General features: G+C 35.9%; 2 protein-coding genes across 2 annotated transcripts; both read left to right on the forward strand.

Moving 5' to 3' along the window:
- Positions 1-2,075: 2,075 nt before the first annotated feature.
- Positions 2,076-3,017, forward strand: LOC114040087 (olfactory receptor 6C76-like). The gene has a single exon (XM_027858077.1). It carries the CDS (start codon positions 2,076-2,078, stop codon positions 3,015-3,017), a length of 942 nt encoding a protein of 313 aa, XP_027713878.1.
- A 10,070-nt stretch (positions 3,018-13,087) lies between these two features.
- On the forward strand, positions 13,088-14,029 carry LOC114040084 (olfactory receptor 6C74-like). The gene has a single exon (XM_027858075.1). The coding sequence runs from the start codon at positions 13,091-13,093 to the stop codon at positions 14,027-14,029; it is 939 nt and encodes a 312-aa protein (XP_027713876.1). The 5' UTR covers positions 13,088-13,090.
- The last annotated feature ends 6,608 nt before the right edge of the window (positions 14,030-20,637 follow it).

The following is a 20,637-nucleotide window of genomic DNA, read 5'->3' on the forward strand; positions in this document are numbered from 1 at the left end:
TCAGGCCAGATTTGAATTCAGGAAAATGTCTTCCTGATTCCAAGTCCAGTGCTCTATCCATTGTGCCATCTAGTTGTCCCTGCTATTTCTCTTAGTTTAGGCTTATATATTCTTAGTTACTTCATCACTTCAGGTATATATTCATTCATTCATTCATTAATTCAGCTATCATTCTATCCTCTCATTCACATAATGTACATTGAGTACTTATTGTATGCAGAATACTGTGATAGTTATAAGGTAAAATATAAAGATTAAATATGATACAGCCTATGCCTTCACTGAGGTTTTGGTCTACTGGGAGAGGTTGGAGATGGGGGGAGAAGCAAAAAAAAGATAACCATAATACATAATATTGCTTGATAAACTCAAATTTGACAACTTGAAAAGTGAGAAACCAAATATTATATGAAGTTAGTGGGGGAAAAGTACTTGCTGATTGGGGAGATGAAGAAAGGTTTCATAGAGGAAGTAATATGAAAGTTGGGATTCAGAGGTTAAATAAGAAAGTGTTCAACAGGCAAAGTTGGTGAGGGATGATATTCTAATTATGGGAAATAATGTGAGTGATAGAATTGAAGTGAGAAAATAGAGAAGTTTAGAGGAAAGCAGGCTAGTACAATTTCTCTCTCTCTCTCTCTCTCTCTCTCTCTCTCTCTCTCTCTCTCTCTCTCTCTCTCTCTCCCCCTCTCTCCCTCTCTCTCCTCTCACCACCTCCCCCAAGGATTTGGCATTGCCATTGCTTGGACAGTTTCATTCCAATTTGGAGGAATCTCCAATCCTAGAACATGTTTCTGCTTCTTTCTTTCCTGAATCCCTCTCCTACTTTCCTTCATTCCTCTGCCTCTTCTGGTGTCCTTTTCCAATTTTTCTTTCTTCTGTACACTGTTTTCTCACCTCTCTCAGTACTAAGCTCCTCTACCTGAAGAATTCTAAGAACTATACATGTTGACAGAATTGTCAGATTAAATTTAGTAGAGGTCCTGCATTAATTTTTTTTCTAAAATCTAGTCATTTTAGACAGAGAAGGCAAATATCATAGAGTACCCAAGTGAATTTTAATGATAAAGAAGATGGTACAAGCCAAATGATTAGATGGTAGATATAGTGATGGGATGACAGACTTTTGTAGCCAAATTAGGGTGAGCTTGGGCCTAAGATCCTTCTGGATGCTACAAATGTTCAATGGGATATATTGAAGATGAATTTTTAGTCTTAATCTATCCCTGACTAATGAACTTTAAGCTTGTGCTGATCAAAGGTAGCTTCCATTAAAGACTTATTCTTAATTCATTCTCATCATAGAATGGATGCTATTCCAGAAGAATTCAGACTTTGGTGGTTTGTAGCGAGCAGGAAAGGCTTGAAGTACCAGTTTGGTGAAAGATTATATGCCTTTGGTCTTGAAACTAGCATAGAGAAGTTCAAGGAGAATCAGTACCAGAGAGTTGCCTATCACTTGATTGATTGATTGATAAATGTATTTGCTAATTTATTTAACTAAATAATTAATTAAACAAATAATTAACTAAATAATTAAAAATTATTTTGGTCACAAAAACTTACGAAATTGTCTACTAAAGCATAGAAGATCTGTGATCAATGACAGTAGACTGAATTGTCTCATCAATTAAATCATGGATCCTTAAGCATAGCATAGAGAGAGGAAATGCACATGTAGATTACTCTAGTCAAATAAATTTCATCTTTCTGTGGATTTGTAACACATTTCTATCTTTCAGAGGTTCATATGTGAATTGTTCTATTCTCAGGGAATGTAAATCTTTTTACTACTGTTATAGACAATTTAATTAAGGAGACAAACCTATTAAAGGGGTTTATGATTTAAAAAGGAAATATGTATATAATTCATATAGTATATATATGTGTGTGTGTATATATAGTATATGTATATATGTATATATCTATATCTATATATCTATCTACATCTATATCTATATCTATATATATGATTGTTTTCAGTGCTCTATGAGATGAGAATTACTATGATCTTTTGTGATCTTCCATTTAGATTTTTCTTTTTCATATCTAGGCATAGTGGAAATCTGAAGTCAATGATGGGAAATTGTACAACAGTGACAGTGTTTATTCTCCTAGGATTGACAGATGATCCACAATGGAAGATTGTGCTTTTTCTCTTTCTCTTCCTCACCTACATATTAAGTGTTTCTGGCAACCTGACCATCATCCTTCTCACCTTGCTGGATTCCCATCTCAAGACTCCCATGTACTTCTTTCTTCGGAATTTTTCCCTACTAGAAATTTCCTATACATCTGTCTGCATTCCTAAATTTCTGGTTAGTATTGCAAGTGGAGATAAAACCATTACCTATAATTGCTGTCTTACCCAGCTGTTTTTTGCCTTCCTTCTTGGGGCATCTGAATTTTACCTTCTAGCTGCCATGTCCTATGATCGCTATGTTGCCATTTGCAAGCCCCTCCATTACACAACCATCATGAGTAGCAAAGTCTGCACACAGCTTGTTCTTAGCTCTTGGCTGTCAGGTTTTCTGATCATCTTTCCAGGCCTTATTGTAGGCCTTCAACTGGATTTCTGTGCCTCCAATGCTATTGACCATTTCTACTGTGACACTGGTCCCATGTTGCAGCTCTCCTGTACTGACACACAGTTCCTTGAGCTCCTCAGTTTCATTTTAGCTTTAGTGACACTCTTATTTACTTTGGCATTAGTAATTCTATCTTACACCCTTATTGTCCTGACAATTCTGAGGATTCCATCTGCTAGTCAGAGGAAAAAGGCTTTTTCCACCTGTTCCTCTCACATGATTGTCCTCTCCCTCTCTTATGGCAGCTGCATTTTCATGTACATTAAACCCTCAGCTAAGGAGAGAGTATCTTTAACCAAAGGAATATCCTTACTCAATACTTCAGTTGCCCCTTTATTAAACCCCTTTATTTATACCCTAAGGAACCAGCAAGTGAGGCACGCCTTTAAGGATGCAATCCAGAGAACAGCTCATTTTTCAAAGAGATGAGAATGTTGTTGATTTCTGATGACCCTGTATGGTTAGATTAAACCACTAGAAATAACCTAGAAATGACTTCTAAGGATTATCATGTTCAATATAGGTAACAAAGTCTTTAAGACACAGGTTGTATCTTCATCACTGCTTTCAATTCAAGGTAGGTTTTTAAAAGAGAAAGGCAATGGGTAGTAATTGTTGGTAAAGAGGACAGTATCAGATTTCTAATTCTGAATTAGGATTTCAGATACATAAATGAGCTCTTTGAATTGGAGTTCAAGTATAAAATGAGAATTAATGGGAAAGATGACTGGAAACATTCAGCTATGATAAACAAAGCCTTAAACAAAAAAACAAAAGGGAAGATAATGTCCACATAAGTATATAAAGCCACAACACACTTTCTATGATATAAGAGGAATAGTAGCAGTGCAAATATTCAGGAATACACAAGAGGAATGTCCTGAAGGTAGGGAATATCCAGAGAAGGGAAACAATGACATTTATGGCCTTAGATTTATTCATACAAATATATCAAGTATAGACAGCAAAATGAAGTATCTAACCTGAGCCAAAGATTATAAAATGTGGCCATATTTATAAATGAAATTTGGTGAGATGTAATTCAACTGCAGTATAAGAAGGAAAATGCATGTCTTTTATTATTTTTAAGGCATGGATTAAATTAAAAGTCTGATGAAATAGCAGTGTATAATAATTCAAGGATAGTTGATTAAGGGGAGTTCTCTTGATGGTTTTGTGAAAGGGTGAGTCTTTCACTGGAGCATTTCGTAATCATCTCCCCATAGAGAGAATGAAGATGTGCTTACTGGCATTTTATTGAGACAAAAGACAACTCCTGACTGGTTTTCAGTGACTGTGGCTACTCTTAAGATACTTTTGTTGATTGGACTCTTAGAACGATTAACTTTAGGTCAAAAGAGTCACCTCTCTGACTAGCCAGGAAAAGACAGCCAGTAGACAGATGTGGGGGCCTTTTTGTATTTCTCCCTGTGCTTTTCTTCTCAAGCACATTGTTAAAGGGGTGGGGAAGGGGTTTATCTGTGCTTTTCCCTACCAAAAACCATTAATGGTTATTTTGGAACAGCACGTGTGACTTGCATGTGCTTGTCTATAGTTTCTCACATACTCAGCCTAAAAGGAGAGCTATAGAGAGTGCAATTTCTTAGTCTAAGACACTAGTGGTCAGAGCAGTGGAAGAGTATTCTGGAGAAGCACACATTTGCTGCATGTGTTCATTTACATGAACTAGGAGGAAAATTTGTAGACAATATACCAGAACTTCTTTATCTTTTTAGGGTAGGGGAGGATTGGAAGAATTTCAAAGATTTCCCAGGCAACATGATCTTACAACCAAATCTTCTAAAGAAATAGAAGAGATGTCTTAGATTATGCCAGTATTTAGAGTTGCCTCAATAGCAATCACAAGAACAAGCATGTGGAGATACAGCATTCTAGAACAAAAAATAGGAGTTCCTGAGAAGCATGCCTCTTGGGGAAAGAAGAGGATCATCCATGTGGCTACTGAAGATGAGGGATAAGGAAAAGACTTTATCAACTCACTAGCCTATTCTCCATGGTTCTTCTTCCAAATCTTTTCATTCTTCCTCAATTTTCCCATGGCTTCCCCTCTCTCAACCATCTCAGCTAAGAACCTTGCCTCATATTAAAAATTTAAGCCATTCAAGAGTTCCTTCTTCTCCCCCCTTTCTCATCTCATATCACTCAGATGCCTTCTGCCACCATTGCCTCCTTCATTCCTGTCTCACATGAAGATTTGGTCAGACAGGCAAACCTGTTTACCTACAAATGCAATCTCATTCCATCTTATCCTCCAACAGATTGTCTAACTTATCCCCTTCTCCAAGTCTTCTCTTCCACAGTCAAAACACTCCTAGTTCCTTCAACTGATTACCATATTGTATGAGATCAGGGCCCTTCACCATTCTGGTTCCCCTCCCTTGAACATTATCTAGTCTATCAATTTGCTTTCTAAAATATGGCACCTAGAAGTAAACACCATATTCCAGAGATAGTTTGATTGGAGGGAGAGTACAGAGGGACTATGGTATTTTTATTCCTAGAAGTTGTCCTCCTCCCTGACCAAAAAAACCTTGAGAGCAGAGTTTGCATCATTATTCATCTTTGTATGCTGAGGGCACAAAATCTTGTCTTAACATACAACAGATAGTCAAATAAATGTTTATGGAATTATATTGAATTATTATACTATATGTCATTGTCTATTTATATTCTAAAACAAATAAAAATAACTAATATCATTCTACCTCTCTCTTCAGAATGAGCAACCTACCTTTTACCAGTTTGCCACAGAAGGATAATTAATTTAAAAGTTTAATTAATTCAAAGTAGGGGATGGATTTAAGAATATGCATCTTAGTTATAAACAATAATGGAAGGAAATAGCACAGATAATCAAGAATGAAAAACAAAAAAAGTTTTGTATTTGGTTTTATCACTTCCTTTTGTATTTTAATTTGAATATTCATGAGTAAAATCATACTTTTTAAATAAGTACAACCAAGGCAAAGTAGCCAATACAAAAAGGAGGTTGAAAGAGCCTAGAGACTGCCTCAGCCAACAGACATGATTTCCTTGCCAAAAGGCTACCAACCTCATTTGGAAAATCTAGTAGAGGATAATTTTAGACAGTCATGAGAAGTGTTGTCCCCACAACATAATAAGAAATATCTGGGAAGAAAATGAGGTTGCAAAGAGCTTTACTTGAGATCCAGTTATGCCAGTTCACCCTGAGAGAAAATAAAAGTTAAAGTGGAAGAACAGTAATCACATACAAAATAGAACAAATAAATATCCTGGCATATAACAGCAACAGCAGCAGCAACAGCAGCAGCAGCTAGCATTTATATAGCACCTACAGTGTGTCAGGTATTGTATTAAGTGCCTTATAAATATTATCTTATTTAATCCTCGTAACAGGTGTTATTATCCCCATTTTACAGTTGAGAAAGCTGAGGCGATGTGATATTGTAGTTTGCCTATCACAGTTAGCTAGTGTCTGAGGGAGATTTGAACTCAGATCTTCTCTACTATACTAAGCTACTCTCAATAGCAAAGATAGAGGAACTTCCACATTTAGACACCATGACTTCAGTGCTTAGTAGACTATGGGAGGAAATGACAATGGAACTTCAGATAATTAAATTAGGAAAAGCAACCGTACCTGACCAAATACATAAGAAAAGAATTTGTGCTAGTGATCACACAGTGTCAACAATATTCAGGAATCATTTTTAAAAGATATCTCAAAGAGGTAGGAAGATAACATAAGAAAAAATAAAAAAAAGTTTTTGTACATTGACTTTATCAAAAATGATAGCCAACACACTACCAATACCAACTTCCAATATCTGTTCCTACTTTCTTGAGGTAAGAAGATATTTATGACAATGGTCTATGCAAGCATTGTAGGTTATCCTTGATGAAAACAGGCTTGCACAGAAAGGTATTGAGTTGTGATAACAACAACACTCATTGGATCAAGAGTAACCAGGTTCAAATCCTGGGTTTGTTATTTATTCCTTCTTTGACTTTGGGCAAGGCTTTTGGGCTTTTGGGCAAGATTCTTGCTTTACAAGGATCATTTCAGGATGAGCCAAAAGAAAGAAGAATAGAAAATGCACCTGGAGATACAGCATAGATGAAGACCTTGTACTGTGAGTTTCTAGAGCCCTGTGCTCGGGAGAAGTATGAGATGATGCTGAAGCATCAGAAAGACCCTCCTATGACCATCACAAAGAGAATATTCACACTCTAACTGTCAAGGAAGCAGATGCTATCTCTACAAAAGTCAGGGTAGAAGAATCATCATTTGCCATTATTGTCTAAGTGGCTTTGTTGTTAGAGGAATATCTAGCAGCTCTCCTCTAAAAACTTCTCCTGGATATGCCTGATTCCATGGTGAAAACAAGGTTAAGAACTCAGTCCTAAGAACCATAGCTGCCTCTGATGGGGAAATAGATTTCCTTTGCTCAGTCCTTTGGATCATATGAAATTGGAGAGTACCATTTCATCATATGGATTTTAGATTCACAGTTTGAAAAGACCTTCCATCCAGAACAATATCATCACTTTATGGGTGAGGAACCTGAATCCCAGAAGGCTTGAGTGACTTCTTTAAGGTCATAACTTAGTAATAAAGTCAAGATTACATTTCATATCTTCTAATTCAAAACCCAAAAAGCATTCTTTCCACTGCACCATGCTGGAAGCAAGTATCGTAATAAGGTGGGGACAGAATTATTTTGAAGATGTTAAAAAATGTTATAATAATCTTTATATTTTCATCTCAAAAGTTTATACATTGCTTTTGCATGTTGTCTCTCTAATGAGACTTTAGCTCCTTGAGAGCAGGAATATTTTACTTATTTGTTTGTCTGTTTGTTTGTTTATATTGCCTTTCTTTGTCTAAATTTCCCTTATTGCTGCTAGTCCTGTCCTTAGGAGACATTCAGATGAAGTCCAATGTTCATTTCACATGATAGTACTTCAAATACTGTCATTTTCTCTTCTCCAGGTCAAATATCCTTAGTTCTTTCAGTATATCCTCATATCGAATGGTTCCCAGTCATTTCATCAACTATAACTATCTCCTCTGGACTAGATTCAGTTGTTCAATATCCTTCCTATGATGTAGAGGTAAGAACTAAATTCAAGACTTCAGATTTGATCTAAGCAAGATTAAATACAGCAAGACTATTATTATCTCTCATTGTGGGCACCATGCCTTTTTTACATCTTAAAGATTGAATTATTTTTTGGGGTCTATGTCCCTCTAAAACCATAGTCCAATAATACCTTGTGGTATACAGAAATTAGTCAATGAACAAATACAATTGGCATAAGACAGTGAAAGTTTTCCCCCAAGTGGATGATCTGGAGTTTAAACCCTGGGTTTTAGGTAAGTGGACACCTGGAATAGAGAACTCTTTACAGAGAATGTGTAAGGATTCAACCTCTGCCCTTCAGAGTATACCTCAGACCCTATATAATGAATGTAAAGGCTCATTCAATTGGAGTTATTAATCAAATACTGGAAAGTCCTTCAGGAACCATGCTCAATAAAAAAATCAGATGATGGCCCTCAGTACTTTATCATATCATACTAGAAAGAATTAAGTCCTATTCAGAAAATAAAAAGTCTTTAGGAACTATTGGGTCTACTGATGTAGCCCATAACATGGGAGAAGAGGAAGGGTGCTAAGTGAACTCAGATTCAGTGAGTATCAGATCATACTTTTTTTGTGTTTGTTGGGAAGTGAGGAGGAGCATTGCCTTCTTTTGGATTCTGTGTGTACTAGACTATGGAGAGAGCTAAAGTTGTTTTATCTTTGGTGTATAATTTCTCTTTTGGAGAGGTCATATGGATCAGAGAAAATGTTTAGTTCTCCATTTTGTAATTCACATGACCTGGAAGTGCTCTCAGTCATACCTTGTTGATGGAATTTCCTTAGTAATTTTAAAAACAAGCAAACAAACAAAAACCATTCTAACATAATTTATTCTTGACAAACACAATCATACTAGATCATTAATGAATGAATGAAAAATCATTTATTATTTGCAAAACAATGTGCTACATTCCAGAGTTAACAACAGAAAAGCAAGATAGTCCCTGTCTCAAGGAGTTCACATTCTAATAGGAGTAAATAAGATATATAGGAGATATCAGGTGAAAATTAGATGCTAAGACACAGTGGTCTTTTGGGTTAATAATAATAATAGCTAGTATTTACATAGCACTTTAAGGTTTTCAGAGCTTTTTACATCTGCTAATTCATTTTATTCCTACAAATTTCTGTGTTTTAAGTGCTATTATTATCTACATTTTACAGATGGGAAAACTGAGACACAGAGAAGTAACATGCCTCGACCAAGATCATATAGCTAGTAAATGTGTGAGGCTGGATTTGAACTCAAGCTTTCTTGACTCCAGAGCTACCTTTCTATCCACTGTACCAATTCATTGCCTCTCTGGAATAGAATCCATAATTATTTACTCAAATGATTCCGAATGGGGTATGAATTGCTAGAGGATAATTTAACCAGTTTCCTCTCACATGTAAGCCTGATCTCACATTTTTTTTAAACATAAGGAGATATATACATATATATATATTTATATATGTATGTATGTATATGTATATTTTTTTACCTCAAAGGGGAGAATAGCAGTGATTCCTTCAAATACCAACTGATTACATATTTATGTATTATATTTAAAGTATTCACAACTTATAACACTTTAAAATCTATAAACAACTGTAAGATAATGATATATTGACTAAAAATCAAAAAGAATGTGCCAAAAATCCCAGGAGTGTAAAGAACAGCTTACTATTGATACAGGAATTATTGTATAAGTTGCAAAAGACTTTGTAATACCTTTATTATCTCAAAGCTATTGACTCATTTCCATATGCTTACCTCATTCATGTACTGCAAATATATAAAAAAGACCCATGTTAAGTGAACAACACTAGAGTATTTGATGCCCACCTGGAAAACTTTTCTCTATTAAAAACATGCCACCAGTACAATAATTTCAAGAATAACTTCTATAATATGGAGCATTTTTTTAGGAAGTCAGAATCTGTTCTTCCTTAAATAGAACTAAATATGACTTCTAATTAAAAAGGGAGTAGAATCAAAATAACTTTTATATATACATATAAATACATATACATACATATATGTATATGTATGGGTGACATCAAGCTGCATGGCTCTACTCAAAAGAAAAAAAATGGTGGTATTTCATCTCATGGAATATTTCTCCAATGAGATCAAAATGTTATTTGACCTTGATAAGTATAAAATTCTTAACATATTCCCAGAAAAGAGAGAGACTGAAGATTTCAAGTTTAAATATGGAAGCTACATTGAACCAGTAGATGGAGATGACACTTAAAAAAAATAACAAACCTTGGTCTTCTCCAAGAAAAATACATTAAGCGTAAAGCCTTGAAGGAGAAGCTATAACTGAATACTTTCAGACAGTTGATTGCATCCTGAAATCAAAGTTTAATGGTAAGAACACATTTAAAACAATTAATATCCATACAATAGCAATCTTCACATATTTTATTTAACTTAAAATGAATATATTTATCCACTTGCGTAATAAATTGTATGTATATTATATATACATATACATATATACATATACACATACACATATATATAAATATACATATATATAAAGAATATAGCAGAATAGCAGCTCATCCCAGGACCATTTCTGTATGATCCTCATTAAATAAAATTAGATGAGTGGGATAATACTGCTACTAATAAAAATAGTAAGTGAAAGGAATATGATGGTAGTTCCGAGCCAATCTAATCTGTGTAGTTCTAGAAAATTCCTTCTTTCAGACAACCCTCTAAGACAATTAATTGCCAAGTAGTTGCCAATCTGTTTGGATAGAAAATTTCCTTATAGGGAAGCTCTTCACAATGATGAAATCACAGGACCAAACCAAAAATATACAAGGCACAACGCTGGGAATATAAAAAGTTCCTTGAACTCATGAACTTAACAATTTAGTTATAAAAATAAGCTACTATGTTAATTGTTGAAGATACAAAAACTAAAAAATGCCATAGTTAAAAAACTTACAGTCTCCAAGAGGAGGATGACATGCTGACAAGATAGAATATATATATGGAAATGATTTCTCTAATCTGAAATTTTCCAAAAACATATTTTTTTGTCTCTCTCCTTTGTCCCAATCACCTTCTACTTTCCATTGTAACTATTTTTATACATGTGAAATCTCCCCCAGGTACAAAGCATACAAGAATTTCAGCCAAACTTGACTTGCCCCATAGTGTTCACAATTTTAGACCACAAATTACTTGGACAATGTATGCAATTGCCACAACAAGGGAAAATCAAATTCGTGCTAAAGGACATAACTCTTGATGTTATATACCTTACCAAGGTCTGTCTTACCATATCTCTGTGGACTCTATTCCCTCTGCTCCAAATTTGAAATATTCATGAAATTCAATTAGGCTGGGGATTCATTAGCTACTTCTGAACATAGATCCCTAGGGTTAACTGTTTGTTCACTAAATTAACAATATGTTACAAAAACACTAGGTAAGACAAGTCTAATTTTTATGGGATCAAGATTTTTTAAAGAAAAAAAAACCAAAATCTTCCTGCCTAGGGAATACTTGCATATTATAATCCAATCATAGTTATGATGCTATGACATCTTTCATTAGATAAATAGTGCCTTCCTTCAACAACATTTCTAAGGTCCAGGAAATTATGTCCCGCTGTTACAACAAGGGCAATTTCCCAAGATCTCAGATTCGGGACCATGTTTCAATGGACAAAATGCCATTGACAGGCTTAGAGCAGATGAATCATTTCTTATTTTGGTGATGCCTATGAATATGGACATGCATTTGTGAGAGTGGACTTATGCAAGAGACAGAGGTAGGTAAGTTGTATAAGTGACTTGAGTTTCCTCAAGCTCAGGATTAAGTCATTGCATTTCATGAGTAAAAGGTAAACTCTGAATTAAACCATCAGAAGAGGAGCTGTCAGAAAAAAGTGAATATTTTTTTTGTGTATCTTCTCCATTTTTTTCTATGCTATGAATGGAGGAAATGGGGAAGTATTGACACAGAAATCTTTTGTAATTGCTATCATCCTCATGAAGGCCTGAGCTAACAAATGTCTATGGGTCCACGTGGCAAGACCAGTAAGTTAAAGAATCTCCTTACTGTGTATTCATCATTTAGACAAAAAGGGTGAATTCCTTCTTTTGGTAGATCTCCAATGGTTGGAAATGCTTTGGAGACACATGCAGAACAGAAAGGATTAGAAAACAGATGATTGTTTTTTTTTTTTTTAAAGTCTTTCCTATAGAAGTCAGTGAATAGAGAACTGAGGTGTGTGTGTGTGTGTGTGTGTGTGTGTGTGTGTGTGTGTGTGTGCGCGTGTGTGATGGGGGCAAGTATAGATAGTTTTTTCTAGGAATTTGGCTGAGAAATTGAGATCATAATTTGAGAGGGTTGTATGATATTGAAAAGGTTTTTTTTTAAGGATGGGGGAGACTTGAACATGTTTGTAGGAAGCAGAATAGAAATCAGTAAATAAAGAGGGACTGAAGTTTAGATAGAGATAAATGGGAGCAATCTGTGGAAGAAGATCAGAGGGAATGAGATCAAGGGCACATATAAAGATAATAACAAAAATAATAAAACCAACTGCTTACATTTCCATCCTACTTTCAGGTTTTATACATTATAAGAGTAGCTTCTACTAATTATTTTCTTCTAACATCTCATCATGCATAGGGGTGTACCTGATTTCTCCAAGGTTATACCACTAGGATGCGGTTTCTGGTAATCCCTAGCAAATCAGAAAGACACTAAGTATGGACGTGGTGATAAATTGCATTCTGTAGTCTGAGTAAAATAGGAGCTAAATGCAAGAGGTTGGGCAACCATATAATAATTTTATTTTTACAGCCACATAATAATTTTGTATTTTGGCCACAGTAATTCATGAAACTTTTTATCAAGGTGTAAAAGAAAAGTAATCTATGTCAATAGAAGACATTCACATCAATGAAATCATGGATTTTGATATATCAAGAAAGAAAATCCTTGTCCCATACTTATGTCTATTCCACTCACAAAAATACAAGTCAACCTTTAATTTCTACCAACAGATTATTTCCTTGGTGAATTTTCACCCATTAATTTGCCAAGTTAATTTTTAACCATTCAGTTGACTTGTGAGATTTCTATTCACTATTTGTTGCATATTATCAGTGAATGCAGACTTATTTTAATATTTGCCTGAACATCACAATTGAAAAGACAAATCTACTAAAGAAAAACTAGTTAAAAAGATAAATATTGTTTTTTTTGCAATACTGTATGTTCTCCCCTCATTAGTACTAATAACCAATAATGACCTTACTCTTTTGTCTTGGGTATCTTCAGTAAGGATTTTTCTTATTTTCACATCTAGGCATGGTAGAAATCTGAAGTCAATAATGGGAAATCATACAACAGTGACAGTTCTTATTCTCCTAGGATTGACAGATGATCCACAATGGAAGATTGTGCTTTTTCTCTTTCTCTTCTTCACCTATATATTAAGTGTTGCTGGCAACCTGACCATCATCCTTCTCACCTTGCTGGATTCCCATCTCAAGACTCCCATGTACTTCTTCCTTCGGAATTTTTCCCTACTAGAAATTTCCTATACATCTGTCTGCATTCCTAAATTTCTGGTTAGTATTGCAAGTGGAGACAAAACCATTACCTATAATTGTTGTGCTATTCAGTTGTTTTTTGCCTTCCTTCTTGGGGCATCTGAATTTTACCTTCTAGCTGCCATGTCCTATGATCGCTATGTTGCCATTTGCAAGCCCCTCCATTACACAACCATCATGAGCAGCAAAGTCTGCACACAGCTTGTTCTTAGCTCTTGGCTGTCAGGTTTTCTGATCATCTTTCCAGGCCTTATTGTAGGCCTTCAACTGGATTTCTGTGCCTCCAATGCTATTGACCATTTCTACTGTGACACTGGTCCCATGTTGCAGCTCTCCTGTACTGACACACAGTTCCTTGAGCTCCTCAGTTTCATTTTAGCTTTAATGACACTCTTAGTTACTTTAACATTAGTAGTTCTATCTTATACCCACATTGCCCTTACAATTCTGAGGATTCCATCTGCTAGTCAGAGGAAAAAGGCTTTTTCCACCTGTTCCTCTCACATGATTGTCCTCTCCCTCTCTTATGGCAGCTGCATTTTCATGTACATTAAACCCTCAGCCAAGGAGAGAATATCTTTAACCAAAGGAATATCCTTACTCAATACTTCAGTTGCCCCTTTATTAAACCCCTTTATTTATACCCTAAGGAACCAGCAAGTGAGGCAAGCCTTTAAGGATGCAATCCAGAGAACAGCTCATTTTTCAAACAAATAACATGTATTTTACCTATGTAAGGAATATAAGTAATGAATGAAAAGCTAAATGAAAAAATATGTCTTGGTTTGCTTTCATGGGTTATGTTCTTCCTTCTATTTATCTTTGTTCTTCTTATTTAACTTCTCCCATTTTTATCCCCATTCTTTCCCAAGCTGTTCTCTTTGTTTCCTTCTTCTCTTAGAGCTTTTCAAATCCTCTCTCCTACTTTGGATTTCTGAATGAAATGGAACTCTGAGCAGAGATGCTTCAATGTTTATCTATTTAGTATATCCTTAAGATAAAAAAAATCAATCTTATTTATGAGGCTTGGTAATATAAGACCATCTGGACTCATAGACTCTTTATTTGTGAAGTTATACTTTATTCCATGTATAAAAATCCTAACAAGGGAGAGAGGCCTTATGTATTAATGCAGTTCTGTTATAAATGTGTATATGCATATAAATAAAGGGTATTTCAAAATGCTAATAGCTTCAAACTGCACCAAGACTTTTGAGACACCATATATATCCTAAAGTTATCACTATTACATTCCTCAGAATGAGGAAGAGTAGCACTTGTAATGACAGAATTCTAAGTAAAATGTACATAACAAAACATAGGCACAGAATTATAGAAAGCAAATATCTTAGCAAGCATTGCAATAGCATCAAGCATTACAAGATTTTTAGATCCTGCCACAGGATATAAACAGAAAAAGTGAGACAGTCCCTGATCTCAAAGAGTTTTCTCTATATTGGAGAGACAACATATAAATGAGAATTCATCTGTAGGGAAGATGGAAAGGCCCAGTTGTTCTAAGGGTACAGTAGTGAGGTTGATGGCAAAGCCCCAGAGATCCTGAGGATCCTTAGCAGGTCAGATTCAACTTGTATTGAACTTGATCCATATATCCAATAACTATTGGGTAAACAAAACAAAATGCTCTTTCCTTTAAGGTGCTTTCAAAATAGTTGAAAAAAGAAGCATAAAGTAATAGGAATAAAAAAATATAAAATATGTAAATAGGTTCCTGTATAGTACCAACTGTATGAACCAATACTTAAAAAACTAGAATTTAGATAATTAGAGCATTATTGTTAGGGTGGCAACAGTCAGGGAAGTTTTAATAGTTGGTATTATTCCTTATCTCAAAAATTGCTCTAGTTCCACTAGCTTGGGTCATTATCTGCTGTGTGGCCATAATGACTAGAGGGCTGAAATCAAAGCTTAGATTGAATGATGAAGACTTGCCTCAGACACATACTATCTGTGTTATCCTGGCAAATCAATTAATTTCCCCATCAAGGATGTGGCAGTAAATATATAAAAACTGGTTTTCTCTCAATTCCTCAAAAATGGACATATGACACACTTATAACTTTAATTTGCATTAACATTTTCAACATCACTTTCGTGTTTGCCAATTTCTGAGGTATAAATAAATACATGAAAAATTTAACAATCCTATCTCCTTAACCAGTACACAGCTTCAGCATACTACTGCTTTCAGTGCTTTGAGCAAGTCTTGGTAAGAATTGAGCCAAAAAATGGCCTAGTTTACTATCACAAAAGTATCAATCTGGGGGAGGTTAACTAACAATCTTGCCAAGGTCATAAAGGTAATGAATGGCCTTCACCTGAACTCAAGTCTTGATTCCAAGTATCAAGTTCTTTATATAGAAAATCGAAGATCTCAACAAGTATGGAGGGTGAGAGAGGATGTTTCAGTGACCTGTAGAGATTGTATTACATTGATGTTTCTTTAAGAGTCAATCAATAAATACTTAGGTACAGAATGGATTTATCTTAAGATGCAGAAGCTTCTTTACGCTTCAATGAATAATAAGGTTGACTTAAGAGATCATCTAAGATTAGTTATAGAAAGGAGATTAAAATCTTGATGGATGGCAGATTCCTACTAAGGGGAAGGAGAAGAGAAAGGGATAAGCATTTATATAATGCCTAGCATGTGTCAGGTACTCTGCTAAACACCTGCAGAAGCAATTGCCAGGCTACATCTCTGCAGAGGTTTCTACCCTTAATAGTGGCTGGAAGAGGTTAGGCTGGATGCAGAACAGGTGGTCAGGGGGAGGAGTTGCTACCACTTCTGAGTTCCCCTGCCCATTGATGGGAATTGGTTAAAAGTTGTTGTTGCTGTTGGGGGGATTGGGTATTCATAGGGATTGCTCCCCACAGGGCTATAGGGACCAAACTGAAACAGGGTTAGTGGACATGGAGACACTACTATTCCCAATGCTCTTTGGCTATCTCCATCAGGGTCTGTGGAGATATGGTGGTCATTGTGTTAGTGGAGGTTTGACTTGCCTGGTACATGCCACCTCCTATTTCTCCCTCAGGTTGCCTTGCTTCTTTAGTTAGGCTGGCTTGCCTGCCCTATAGGAGGTAGTTGGTCAGCAATTGGTGGAAATGGCCGGTTTCTCCACTATAGTAGTTGCTTCCATGGTGATAGCTTCAAAAGAGACATGAGAATTATGAGAGCAGAATTTATGGCCTGTACAACAAAAATAATGAGCAGAATAGAAAAACTGGAATCTGCAATGTCAAATCTCATCAAAGAGAGAACAATAGATTGGGAATGTAAATACTCAGAAATAATGATTAGACTGGTGACTTTATGAGCAGAAAAAGGGAGATATATGCAAAATGTGCTGTGGGGAAAGAAAGTATGAGGTTTGGCAACTGATTTCATATATAGGATGAACAAGAGTAAAGAGTTAATAGTGACACCAAGGTTGGAAACCTGAGTTACTGGAAGGATGATCATGCCTTCAACAGTATTAAGAACTTTCAGAAGAAGGATATATCTGGAGGGACAGAAAATAAGTTCCGTTTTGGACATGCTGAGTTTCAAATGTTTACAGGACAACCACTTCAAAATGCCAAAAGACAGTTGGTGATGTATGACTGAAGTTCAGGTAAGACATTGAAGCTACGTATATATATCTGATAATTATCTCCATAGAAATTATAATTGAACCAATGGATCTTATAAGACCACCAATGAGAAGAGTATAGAGAGAAAAAAAGAATGTAGGACAGAACCTTGGGAGTACCCTAAGTTAGTGGGTAGGATTATGAAGAGCCAGCAGAGAAAATTGGAAAGGAGAAGTCAGACAGATAGGAGAACCAAGTGAGAGAATAGTCACAAAAACCCACAGAGGAGACAGTATACAGCAGGATAAAGTGATCAAAATTTCAAATGCTACAGAGAGATCAAGAAGAATGAGAACAGAGAAAAGAGTTAGCAAATAAGCAAATATTGATAACTTTGGAAAGAGCAGTTTCATTTAAATGATGAAATTGGAAGCTGGGGTTGAGGAAAAAAAAAGGGGGAAGAGGAGAGGAAGTGCCACCTACAGTAGAATTGCTTTAAACTTAGTGAATGCTACCAGAAGTCAAGTGTCAAGACTTTTTGGACAAGTACAGTGCTGAGATGAAATATAAATTTATTAGTAGGCTAGTAAAACTGCTTTTTATTCTAATGATACTTATTCTCCCAATCAATTATAACCAGATTTAAAAGTTGTTATTGAATTTTGTTCATTGTAATAGTTATTTTAATGTATGCTGTGATTCTTCCATGTCTAACATTTCAGCTTGTGTTACCTGTCCCATGTTTGTACAAGGAATATTTACTTTTCCCTTTTGGGGGAAAGCCTAGATTTTCCAGTCATACTTTTATTAGCATCATCCCAAGCATTTGGGAGTGGGGTTTTCTATTGCATCAAAAAGTGTAAAAAATTGGGAGTGTAATCCTTCTAATTAGAGATCAGGCTTCCTCAAGACTGTACCTGAAACACACTAAATGGCTGGGTATAAAAGTGGGAGGGGTAAATACCCCAGATCAGTCAAGCAGTCTTTCAAGTCTGGATGAAGAACCATCGAGTGAAAAAATCCTGCAAAGAGTTATTTCCCTGACCACCACCAAAAAAAGAAATGATTGGTCTCTGTGGAACAAATGATGAATGAAAAGGTCAATGAAAAATCTTCTCAGATCTACATGTCTTTATTCAAGTTCTTTCACTCTAATTATTTTAATATTCCTTCATATAATTTTATTTTTCTGTATTTAACCTATCCTCCATGTCCCTTTTCATTAGAACCTATTACTCCACACTAGTTTCTGCTTTTTCTTTCAAAGCATATATATAATATACATATTTATATATATATATATAATATACATATATATATATATATATATAAAATCATCTCCTCCATCTATATTTTTTTGAATGAAATGAAAGTGAGGATTAAAATTGATCTGTCATATGAGAATATGAGTTTTTACAGCCCAAGAATCCTGTTACTACCATATTGATACCCTTGGTATCATTCTTTGATTGAAATGGGAGTGGGGAAGGGAGGTTTTGCTGGCCATAAAGGAAACTTTTGAGTCAGGTTGATTGAAAATGTTGGTAGAAAGAAGACTATGCATCTTAAAAGAACAATACCATCCCCTTCCATTCCGCTGCACTCCTCAAATAGGAGAAAAAACATTCTGAGAAGCAGGGAAGGGATGAGAAGGCTCAATAGACAACATGGTGCTGAGCTTTCTCCTCTTGCTCCTCCTCTGCTTCCTCCTTCTCAGCCTCTTCCTTCTCCTCTGACTCCTCCTCCAGGTTCAGTAGATTTGTCCCTACTTCACACCCCTATTCACAAATCAGCTACACAACTTATGAACAATTTAGTGCCATCCAGCCCTGTAATTAGAACATGGTGGATAAGAGGTGCCCCAACAGATCTAAACATCCTGGAGAGTAATCTGGAACTATGCCCAATGGGCTATAAAATTGTGCAAACCCTTTGATCCAGGAATACCACTGCTAGGTCTATATGCCAAACACATCAAAAAAAGGGAGAGGGGAAGGACCTATTTGTACAAAAATATTTATAGCTGCTCTTTTTGTGGTGGCTAAAAATTAGAAATTGAAATGATGCCCATCAACTGGGGAATGGCTAAACAAGCCATGGTATATGATTGTGACGGAATATCATTGTGCTATAAGAAATGACAAGCAGGATGATTTCAGATAAACCTCAAAAGATTTATATGAATTAATGCAAAGTGAAGTGAGCACAACCAGGATAATGTTGTACACAGTAACAGCAATATTGTTCTATGAAGAACTGTGAATAACAGCTTTTCTTGCAATGCAGTGACCCAAAACAATCCCAAAGGAGTAATGATGAAGCATACTATCTGCCTCCGGAGAAAGGATTGATATTGTCTGAATGCAGATTGAAGCATGCTATTTTTTTACTTTCTTTCTTTCTTTCATTCTTTTTATGAAATTAATCTTCTTGTACGAAATAACTACTATGGAAATGTCTTACATGATGAAAAAAAGAGGTGCCCCAGCATTCTGAGTCTTCTCTTAACATAGAAATAATCTTTTTTTGGGGGGGGGGTACATGTGTCTACAGTTTAATTTCACAAAGTGACTTGACATGCAATCCATGGAAGTTCAGTCCAAAAGAGACCAGTTCAGAGCTGGCCCGGTTTGGGATTTTTTGGTACAGCATTATATGCCCTTCAAAGAGTAGGTGTTCCCAAGGGGGTGCCAATCAGCTGTGATTGGTTAACATACTAGGAGGTGGGTGGGTTCCTTAGATCACTCTGTCCACAGGGGCTGATATCCCCCACCATCAGAGGAAATGCCACCTCCAGTCTTACAAGTCCATCTCCACTCAAACCTGAATAGACAAAATCGATTCAGGCCTGGGTTAAAATTTGACCATGGTAAGAAAATTCAATGCAATCTCATTATCAGAGATATCCTTCTGAAGAACTTTGAAGCAGAAGGCTGGCAGGGTGGAGCTCTGAGTCACCAAGAAACAGATTACCAAGAGAAATCATTTTTAACATAATAGAATCTACCTTACATGATTATTTTAAGGAAATATATGTAAAGTGTTTTGCAAACCTCAAAACCTTGTATAGATGTTAGCAATTTTTTTAAATTTTTAAAATTTTTTTTAATTTGGTAATTTTGTATTTATTTTTTTGTTTTCAACATTTACTTCCACAAGATTTTGAGTTCCAAATTTTCACCTCATCTCACCCCTCTCCCTGACCCTAAGATGGCATGCATTCTAAATACCCTGCCCCCTAGTCTGCCTTTCCTTCTTTCTCTCCCCCCCTTCTCTTATCCCCTTCCCCTTCAATTTTCCTAGAGGGCATGATGGAGTTCTGTACTCCATTTCCTATATTTCTTATTTCCCAGTTGCATGTGAAAACATTTTTTTAAAACATGTGTTTTTAAATCTTTGGGTTCCAAATTTTCTCCCTTCCTCCCTCCCCACCCACCCTCATTGAAAAGGCAAGCAACTCAATATAGGTTATATATGTGCAGTTATGCAAAACACTTCCATAGTAGACAGGCCGTGAAAAACTAACTCTATTTCCCTTAATCCTATCCTGCCCCCCCATTTGTTCTATTCTTTCTTTTGACCCTGTCCCTCCTCAGAACTATACTCCCTTTCCCAATCTGCCCTCCTCTCTATCATTCCCCTACTCTCTTGTCCCCTTCCCCCCTCCCCCCATTTTCCTGTAGGGTAAGACAGATTTCCACACCCAATTGAATGTGTATGTTATTCCC

The sequence above is a fragment of the Vombatus ursinus genome, unplaced genomic scaffold (genome assembly GCF_900497805.2).
Source record: "Vombatus ursinus unplaced genomic scaffold, bare-nosed wombat genome assembly UNPS02012709.1, whole genome shotgun sequence".
Lineage (NCBI taxonomy): Eukaryota > Metazoa > Chordata > Mammalia > Diprotodontia > Vombatidae > Vombatus > Vombatus ursinus.